The following is an 11317-nucleotide window of genomic DNA, read 5'->3' as shown; positions in this document are numbered from 1 at the left end:
TCGCGCAGGGTGTTTTGCGGAAACTCAGTTAACCTCGTTTCCGCAAAACACCCTACGCTCGGGTCGGAATGAACCTATCTTACACTCTCGGCCATGGAAGATACTCATAATATTTCGTTTCAAAATTTTGATAGATAAAAAGTTAAGTAGATAACATGAAAAACATAAATAAAAATGGAAAATAATTCAAATAAATATATAATAAATAAACATAAACAAAAACATGAAAATCAATCAATCAATCAATTAATTAAAACAAAGAATTAAAAAAAATAAAAAAAAATAAAAAATAAATAAATAAATAAATAAACAACCTACCAATTAAACAACCTACCAACCAACCAAATAAACAAAGAAACAATCTAGCAAAAAAACAAATAAATAAAATATAATACAATAATCAATAAATGAAAAATCAAACATATTATCAAAAACATCAATAAATCAATTGACCATTTGCTGAGATAAATCAATTAGTCAATCAATCAATCAATCAGTCGATACAATACAATAATATGATACAAAATCACCCATCAATCAATCAATCAATCAATCAATCAATCAATCAATCAATCAATCAATCAATCAATCAATCAACCAATCAAACAAACAAAATACAATAATATGATCAAATCAATCATGAAATCATCAACCAATCAGTTTTTTTCAATACCAAAGTTTATTTATTATAAATAAAATAATTAAAAAAATAGAATCAAATAAATAACATTATGCATATCGATTATTTTGGCAATCGAACGACTCATTTGTTACTTTCTCTCCATTCTTTATTTTATTTCCTTAATCATGTTTATTAATTATATAAGTTTATTAATTTAATAAATATTCATTTATTCAGCTATTAATTTTCGTCCATATTTTTTTTTAATCCATTTATAAATTCATTCATTCGTATTTTCATTCATTCGCTCGTTCGTTCGTGCGTGCGTGCATTCTCCCATACAATCTTTTGCTGCTGCGTCCGTCCATCCGTCCTTCCGTTTGATTGTTCTATGTATAATTGCATTTTTTATATTGTTCTTTAGGACTTTAATGCATTTTTAATTAAAAAAGTACAAAAAAATGCAAAACTTTGAATACACATGTCTAGTTCTTTTTACAGAAAGTAAATAAAAGCATTTTTTTAAATAGTATATACATACATACCAATTTTAGGAAACCAATAGTTCTATTGTAAGTCTTGTTGTTATCCAATATCACCACGGTAAGCATACCACTTACTTTAAACGTTAGACATTTCGTGGATAGTTTAGACATTTTTCAGCCGGACAGAATCGATTTCCACAACTTTATTTACCACGAAGCTGTGCAACAGGACGAAAGAAAATGTGTGGTGGGCGCAAAGAGAGTAAATGTACGTAGGCAGATGCTTATTAAAATCATCCTGTATTTTAGATGAAAGTGTGGCAATTATGTTAAAAAAAACTTTTCTCGTCCCACTTTATCGCTTGAGTTGTTGAATAGTGTATTCGGAATACCTCGGCCATTATCCAACAGTTCTCGAACATAACACAGGTCTGTAAACAGTCCATAATGGCGCCTCCTAATTTAAAAACGTATTGAAAGAGTTTTCAACCGTTAAGGGACATAATTAATGTTTTAGGATGGAAAATAAGTGACACAATACCAGTCCTGTAAGTTCATTTTCTCCAAAGCGTTCTTACGACACGAATTTCAGTACATTGTTTAACGTTATCGAATTGGTCTACTCAGAGTAATGCCGGCTCCTATCACATGATCACTTATCGGCTTGTCATATACATATATATTGTAACCTATTTACGAGGTATATCACGAAGTTTACCGGAGATGGCCGAGGTGTTACGATTGCATAGTCTTATGTTGTCATCGTGCCCTTGAATTCCTAGCATCGTTCATTTTAAGGATATTAAAAACGTTATGGTTCTCATTTCTACCTCATGTCCGACTGAAAAATATCTTTTAAACCTGCTTTGTCATATGATCTCCAACCACTCAGGGTATACAATGTGTCTGATGACAGTTAAACTTATACTATTTACTCAATAAAGATATCGTTCTAGAGTGGTATATCCTATGCAGGATAATATAGAATAATGTAGAACAATGCAGGATGAATCAGTTTAGTTCACGTAAGATCGTGTAGAGTGAATCAGGTAGGAGCATGTTAGATGGATCATGAAGGATCCTGTATGATAATGTAGGATGGATAATATAGGATATGATATGATCATGTATGATGGATCATGTAGGATCCTATATGATCATGTGAGATTGATTATGTAGGATCTGGTATAATGATATAGGATGGTTTGTGAAGGATCCAATATGACAATGTAGGATGGATCATGTAGGATCTGGTATGGTATACAGGATGGATCATGTAGGATCTGGTATGATGATATAGGGTGGATTGTGAAGGATCCTATATGACAATGTAGGATGGATCATGTAGGATCTGGTATGGTATACAGGATGGATCATGTAGGATCTGGTATGATGATATAGGGTGGATTGTGAAGGATCCTATATGACAATGTAGGATGGATCATGTAGGATCTGGTATGATGATATAGGATGGATTGTGAAGGATCCTATATGACAATATAGGATGAATAATGTACGATCTGATATGGTATACAGGATGGATCATGTGGGATCATGTAGAATCATATAGAGTGGATTATGTAGGATTGATCGTGTAGATTGGATCGATTTTGATCATTTACATGTATGATGGATCATGTGAGGTTTAGTAGGATAGATTCATGTTTGATCATTTCGAATGGGTCATGTTGGATCATTTAAGGCGGATGATCTCGAATGATGAAGGATCGTGTATAATGGATCATGTAGGAACTTGTAGGATCCAAATTTTGTTTCATGGCAAATTATGCCATACGTTATGCCAAGTTACTGTAGCATTACAAAATGCACAATTCGTCGAAAATTACGACTCATAATTGTGAAACAATAAACTATATACGACTGAATCAAGTGGTTTGAGGTAACCATATGTGCCTTGAGTTTGAGCCTATCTTGACGGCTCTACAAATTAACATGATAGTCATGCGTGACAAATATAGCCACTTGTTGTGGTCAATAACCCTGTGACACAGGTTGTCATAAGTATACAATATAGAAGTTAAACATGTACACTGTTATGCTCAACTGTTGTCCTTTTCTACAGTCGGTCCAATGTTTAAGGACCTTGTCGAATGTTTAAGGTCTCAGGACCATGTCGAATGTTTAAGGGAACAGGTTCTTGTCGATTGGTTTAGGTCTCAGGACCATGTCGAATGTTTAAGGGAACAGGTTCTTGTCGAATGTTTAAGGTCTCAGGACCATGTCGAATGTTTAAGGGAACAGGTTCTTGTCGATTGTTTTAGGTCTCAGGACCATGTCGAATGGTTATGAAACTTGTCGCAGGTTAAACGACTTTGTCGAATATTTATGAAATGTGTCCAATGTTTAAGGACCTTGTCGAAATCTGTCTCTGTACGGCACCAAATAAAACGAGTTTCTGGAACTTGATCTTCCGGTATAGGTGGCCCCGGTGATCATACAGGTGCGTACTGATCCGTGACGTATCACCGAGCCCAATGGACATGCGCGTACACAGAGTCCATCCCATCGGAAGAAGCGACAAGAGAGGCAGCTTGATATGCCGGCACCGGAACATGTCTTACACAGGGGATGGCATGGAGTACAGACCTGGAACATCGATAAAGACAATGAAAGGAAGCCGTTTCTGCAGGAATTATGGAGAATGTTGGGTAGGAGCAACGACCGCCTTAGTATGTAATATATAGAAAAACCTATTCGGTGAAACAAGCCAACTTCCTCCCATCGGAACTTCACAAAACAAACACTCAAATAAATAAACAAAATGTCTGTAAATTAGGGATTGAAAATCGGACCAAAGTCATAATCGATCATCGAAAATAATCGGACGAGCCATTTCGGTCAATCATCGATTATATAATCGAAACGGAACAAGTGAATATATAACAAATATATCCAAAACTATATTGGTTTGTACATACATGTCTTTAAATGAATAAACATATTACAATCAGTTATGTTTTATATGCTGTTTTGTTATAAATTCCAGGTTACAATTGATAATTTAGTAAAATGTTTTTAGGAGATAACTTAATTCTAAAATAATTGAGAATGAATTGCCGTATAACCCCGTACCGTTTCCCGTTTTAAAGAAAATCAGTACATACACAACACGGTTACTTCCCTTTGCCGTACATTAGCGATAATCGATTATGGGATAATGAAATCGATTATCGCCGACCTCGGACACAAATAATCGACTTTCGACAATACTCGATTATCGTTTTATCCCTACTGTAAATTAACACTATTCCTTGTTACCAAGGTTTCAACGATGTTTTGTGTTTTTAACATAACTTATATTCTTTCTTGTGTTACACAGATTTGTTTCGGTCCTAGGTTGAAGTACAAGTTAAAGTGTTTATATTTAACAAATACTTCCGAGGGAGCGATGTTTATCTTAGAAATAAATTCGTCTAACTTGTAGTACATGACCTAAAATATGAATCGACCAAGTCACATATGCAAATAACCGGAATAGAGTGTCTTGAACGACATAATTGGTCCTGATTGGTTGTTAAAGCGATCAACTATTATAAATGCATGTTGAGTTCGACGTGTCCTGGAATATGTTGCGCTGTAACAAGGGAGGCTACGCATTTATTCTGAACAGCAGTGGATCATAACAAGTTACTACCCATGGAGTACAATATTTACAATACCTCCAATATTTAAGGCAATATTTTCTGATTTACATATATAAGTATGATTTTAAAATGATTCAGCTGTTCGTATACACATGGTGACCATTTGTATAACACTGTTTAACATATGGATTGGTCAAGGTTAACCAAAATGATTATTGATTGGTCTATATTTATCCAAAAATAGTATTTACCAAACAAATCATTTAAATATCCAAACTAGCCTCTTCCTCTGGCCCCGACTTCTCAAAACTTCTTCGATCCATTTTAACAGGATTAAGCTAAGCTCACTATCTTTTTTCACAATAATTTGCGTTTTATCTACTTCTTTAATAGTTTTTATACTTAAGATAGAAAATCAAAATGAAATTTCAATTTTAGTGTGTATTTGGCGACGTAAAATCAGCTACTTAAGCCTGGTAAGCTTAAACAGTTTCGAAAAATTACGGCATGAATAGTTGAATACTTGATTACTCCAAATTATATCAGATATATTAACCCATATAAATAGTTAAGAATTTCGCAAAAGCTCTTGTTAATAATGAAATATTCAATATCTTGTTCATTTTACTTAGTTCGTCGAATTCATTTAAGAAATTAAAGCGTTTCAAAATATGAATATAAATATGAATTTATTTAAAAGAATTGCCGTAAACGTTTTGCAAATGCGTAAACTGCAACGGTTATATTAAGGTTTAATTGGCTGACAGTGCAACGGTTGTAAAAAACAGCAATGGCTTGTTCGGGTACGTTTACGGCCAAGCACAACCATGGATTACCTTTCCTCTGCGTCATCCAGATTTTTAGGTATGTGGACATTGAGTTTGTTTATACCAAATGAAAAACTGCGTCCTATATGCTTCATCGGAAGGCAACATTTTGCTTAAAATCAAGATTAAAAACAAAGATAACGTTTCCTTCACTACAACAGTTTAAATGAAACAAAGGGCAGTCTATGCCACCTTCGTTTTATTACCGGAGTTTGATAAGGTTTCATCAAACACTTAGACAAACCTGTTTCAAAAATAATGATTTTACAGTGCTCTGTCAGATGGCCGTTTTGAGGAAAGGTTTGTCGAAGTATTATAAGAAACTAAATTATCAGTCAAGCTCTAGTAAAAGACCGAAGGCTGGGCTCCTTAAGCGTCGTAGACTGCGCTTTGTTGCACTTAGAATTGCGAAGATATATTGAAGTTAATAAAGTTAAACGTCTTCATTCGATACACACACTGACATTGTAAACGTTTAAAATGGCATGAACGGTAACCAATGCGATGGTTAATGCTTACAGTAACAGGTTGCCCGTTGTGTGAAGTAGACTTCCGATAGAACCCGTCAGGACAGGCTTTGAACGGAGACATGCATTGAACTTGGCCTCTGTGGCGCTGGATTCCAAGCCAACACGAGTTGCAGCCTCCTTGTCCTAGATGCGAACCCGGACCCGAACATCTGTAAACAGGGGCAGTAATTGTTAATAAATCCAGTGGGTATAGTGACCCAACGTCCAACCGAGAATCGTTTATTCAATACATTTCAAATGATATAAAAATAATAAACTATGTTTAAGGATAAGGAAATAAAAACCGGGCTTTCTTCTTATTTTAAATTGTTATTGATATTTATTTATCTTTAATTTGTGCCTTAGAAACCAAAATATGACTTTTGCTAGCGTAACACATTACACCATGCTCCACCTACCCCTCTTCCCCACAATTTTCATAGCAGATTTTACACTGTCCGCCTTCAGCTGGGTATCTGCCCAGCGGACACCAGATCGACGACATCGGGAAAGAGAGTCTGGAAACGATGTAATAATTCGTTAAAAAATACACAGATATTATTCTAAGTTGGTTATCAGCCTAGTGGACACCAGAATGACGACATCGGGAAACATAATCTGGAAACGATGACAGAAAATGTAAGAAAATAAAACAACACTGATATTGTCTCGAGTTTTGTATCAGCTTAGTAGACACCGGTACGACTACCACAGGAAACATAGTCTGGAAACGATATGAAGATTCGCAAGTTAAATTGAACACAATTTATTTAAGTTTGATATTAGCAGGTGGACACCATAACGACGACGTCAGCAAACAGAGTCTGAGAGGAAATATACACTGCTATTGTCCTGATTTTAGTACAAGCCCAATGGACACTCTACTGACGACTTGGGGAAATGTCTGGAAACGACGTGAGAATTCGTGAAAGAAAATATGTATCGATCCATCGATATGGTAACTAGCATGTAGATAAATTGCGAAAACTTAAGAGACGTAGAAAGCATGCTCGATGCAAAATATCAACACAAGCCTTTAATTGAATAATAACTTTTTCATGTAATGAATCGATTTTAAATGTAAGATGGCCTTTTGCAAGTGGTGCCTAGTCCTGAAATTACTTGTAATGTGTCTGACAACTTGATCATGCACAGATAGAGAACTAGCTTCCTTTGAATCCTGTCCACACATGAAATAACCACTGATTTCATTACATTTCAATCGATCATCAGACATTGTCAACACAAGTGTAATAATTGTATGTTTGAGTGTTTTACCATTTCTGGATATGTTGCGCATTCAAAATTCTATACAAATTTTCCTGATGTTGTATTTAACTGTCCAAGGCAATATGCAACTTTGTCATGTATGGAAAGATTTACGGAAACCCGTATTTCTACAGTTGTAGACCTGGCAGGAGTTTACCGTGTTTTAAACGGGGATTTTACAGTGTACTTTTCCAAACGCATGCCGTGTTTAGTGCAATGAGGTTGAAATAAGTATAAAATGGGTGCTATTTCTCGACATTTGTCTGTTTTCCGTCCTTTTACAGGAACCTGACGCCATTCATAGAATCAATACGGTATGGCCTAAGTATACTGTTTTGTTGAATAATTACCATGTTACTTGTTGGACCGATTTAAGGAATTTTGTCATTAAACCTGCCTTTTAGAATTTTTTTTTTATAAAAATGGAATGTGGACGTTCATTTTTTTCATAATGAAAGATACCTCCAATGTGACAGCTGTGCGGGAAAATGACGTCACTCTATTGCATTATGGGACATTTTGGTAAAATTTACCCTGATTAATTTACCGCCTTGGTAATTTCTTTTATACAACGTATTTACAGCCATGGTAATATTACCACGGAATTTACCGGTGGTTATACTTACCGAGGTAATTATATACCATTAATAGAATCAATACGGTATGGCCTAAGTATGCGTAAGTTATTAAATGTGTGTATTAATGTATTTAGCACGCCTCTTCAAAGCAATATGTAAGGAGTGGACAGCATTCCAAATGCCCATAATATTTCCAGGGTTTTGCTGTTTTCTTAAAACAGAATGCGTGGTTTTACGACCTATGTATAAAGTCTCCAACGAAACGCCTGGCTACAACTGTGGTGTGAAGTCGACCTTTTAAGAAAAAGACCGAGATGACAATGTAATTATTTCTAAAAACTGAACACGCGCAACCAAATTATTGCCACAGTGTGGTTCCCTTTCTTCTTACGTAGACATTTATTGATGGGAATGACATTTGCAGCGATGCCATCTTTTATTACCGATAAAACCAAATTATGAAACCCACGGGATAAGTAACGATTCAGACTTAAACCATTTATTCTGCATTGCTTAAAAATTTAGAATATATCACCTTGTAGCATCCCATGGGACTATGTATTAACTACGAAATTTCGATATTGAAACTTGCTGGCCCCAATTTCTCGAAACTTCTTAAGTTCCTTATAACAGGATTAAGCTAATCTCATTATTTTCGTTGTTCTATAAAATGTGTTATATTTACTTCTTAAATTTTTTTTTGAAATTATGAAGGAAAAATCTGTATGATTATCAGAATAAACCATTTTCATTTATCAAAATCCATTTTCAGTATGTATTTTAGCTAATTGAAATAAGCGACTTAAGCCTGTTAAGCTTAAGAAGTTTCGAGAAATTGGGGCCAGGTTTGTCTATTTTAGCTTGACTTGATAACTATCAAAAGCAATTGGTGATGTAATCTTATAATATAGCTTAGTAATATCCCCATAGATTCATAACTGTCCCTGTAAATTGTAAAAGTCGTACGCAAACTGAACCCCGCTTCTTTTAAAAATATCATATTTCTTTAAGTATTAAATTTATAAATGTTTCATATAGATAAAATAACATTCTTGTGATTAACATTGCAAATGGGAACACATTTAAAAGCAAAATGTTTCTGATAACTATAATTGTATGTTTCACATGCTGTTGAACGAAAGTTCGTTATTTTCAAAGCAAGTTGTTGGTCAATAATGTTCTTGTTTTGGGCCACGAAAATGGCACACTAAAATTATCCAAATTAATGCTGAAATTAAGACTACGAATGTTTTTAGGCAAAGTCAAAATATATTTCTTTAAATAAATAAATGAGATGTCCATAAAAAAAATGATGTGTGATAAAAATGTGACTACATACTGTCAAATTTCCTAACAAGATCTTCTTAGAAAAATATTTTAATTTGTTTCTAAATAGACATTAATTATACAGTATGTAAATCACACAACAGCAGAATCGGTGTTAATGTCTTGAGATAAAAAGTCCGATTTAAATTATTCATCAACATATCTACTAGCCTACCAAATTGAATACTGTAAAAAAAACCGAAATAACAAAATCAAATTTAAATCTAAAATTCGACATATTTGACATCATAAAACGCTTTGTATTTTGAAAATCATGTACGATTTTAAACTTTCTAAAAAAATGTATTTTCCCAAAGAATGGCCGGATAAAATCCTTTGTCAATATTTGAAAGAACTCTAATTCTAGAGACAAACCATATTCTTCAGTGGTCGTTAAAAAGCCATGAGTGGTACTCAATTACTTTTTTTCTGTAGATTATTTCAGCTTTTGAATGTTGACCAAAGATTATTATCAAAATATTTTATGAGAGAATATGATTTTAAAAAGTGTAAAAACACATATGATTTTAAGTTTAAAATCGCACAGGCGAAGTAACATTATCAGACTATAAAAGGTATATAAATATATCAAATCAGTAATATTACTAAAAGAATGAAAATAATGTACATTTAAACAAATCAAATACATTTAAAATGGTTTGAAATCATTAATTAAATAATTGGTACATGAGTTTTTGAAAACTATACTGTCTTCATGAATATATGTTATTAAATCTATGTTTTTTATGAAAAACTTCACATTGAATTATAAAAACTAAAAATGAATTATAGAAATATTACAATTGATAATACTGATAAAAACTAAGAAGAAGAATATTAATTAATAATAATAATAATAATTATACTACTACTACTACTACTACTACTACTACTACTACTACTACTACTGATAATAATAATAATAATAAATAAATAATAAATTGATAAATAATAAATTAATAAATAAATCATAATAATAATAATAAATATAATTAATAAATAATAAATAACCATGTTTATAGTAATAAAAATAGTAATATAAACGGTTCGTGATGAAAAAACATGAACAATTAGAAAATATTTAAAATAAGAGTAATACATTTATGACAAATATAAGTTATTATAAATAATTATTTTATTTTTATAATAAATAAGTAAATAAAGACAATTTGAATAAAATACTTACACATTTTCAAACCATACGGTTGTTGTCAAAAATATGGCACACACTATTTGAATTTCCATCTTTTAGCATGAAAATGCTAGCGTCGTAACAAACTTGTGAATCACTGATTTTTTTTTAAATCTGATTTTATATGAACTATTAGACAAACAGTCGTAAAGTTTAAATAAATTTATTTCAATTTCAAATAGACCAAAGTTTTATTGACCTGTTTCAAAGAAACGCCGAAATAGTTTATATTAATCCAGTATTTGCTAGCCTCTTAATCAAATAAATGAAATACACTAATTGTGTTAATCACTTAAACGGAATTCTGCTTTATTGTCAACACTTGTTAAACTTTATCATAAACTCAAACAAATGGTTTCCAATTCTGTTTGCTGTTTCGTATTATTACATAGTTGTTACTGGAGCACTAGCTACTGGCCAAAATTTCATTGCTGTTAGTCAGAATATAATCAGAGATTCTTAATGTGTTGTTCACTTATGAGTCTTAAACTTCCAAGAAAGTGTATCATTGGTCGAAAATACCAGCAGTGGCGGATCAAGCGTTTGACGAAAGAGGGGGGGGGGCTTTACTAAAGAGCATAACCCTTTGACATACGCCTCTCCCTCAGAACCAAAATATATATGAGTTGAAGAGTTGGCGGGGAGGGGGTTACTTTGTTTCTTCTATATTGGAATAAAAAATTAACTTGGAACATTTTTTTCGTGAATGGGGTGGGTGCGCTGAATCCGCTAGTGAAAACGTTCGTTCATATGTTACATCATAATTAGTGGTCGACATTATATTTTGTCCAATGAGAAGGCAGTATTTCTTAAGTTTTCCCGTACATTTATTTCAGTATCAGCAGTCAGACATTATTGATTTTAATCAGGTGATGCGGTAGATAAAACAATGGTTGGCCAAGCG

The 11317-nt window shown here is 33.0% G+C and overlaps 1 protein-coding gene across 1 annotated transcript; it reads right to left on the bottom strand.

Moving 5' to 3' along the window:
• Positions 1-900: 900 nt before the first annotated feature.
• LOC128203312 (epidermal growth factor receptor-like) lies at positions 901-10522 on the bottom strand. Its single transcript, XM_052904679.1, has 4 exons — positions 10408-10522; positions 6468-6566; positions 6059-6218; positions 901-3714 (listed from the first exon to the last, which is right to left on the bottom strand). Exons 1-4 carry the CDS (start codon positions 10464-10466, stop codon positions 3472-3474), a joined length of 561 nt encoding a protein of 186 aa, XP_052760639.1. The 5' UTR covers positions 10467-10522; the 3' UTR covers positions 901-3471.
• Between the last annotated feature and the right edge of the window lie 795 nt (positions 10523-11317).

This window comes from Mya arenaria, chromosome 9, assembly GCF_026914265.1.
Source record: "Mya arenaria isolate MELC-2E11 chromosome 9, ASM2691426v1".
NCBI classification, from domain to species: domain Eukaryota; kingdom Metazoa; phylum Mollusca; class Bivalvia; order Myida; family Myidae; genus Mya; species Mya arenaria.
Note: the sequence above shows the minus strand (reverse complement) of the source record. Positions and strands in the feature narration are given on the sequence as shown.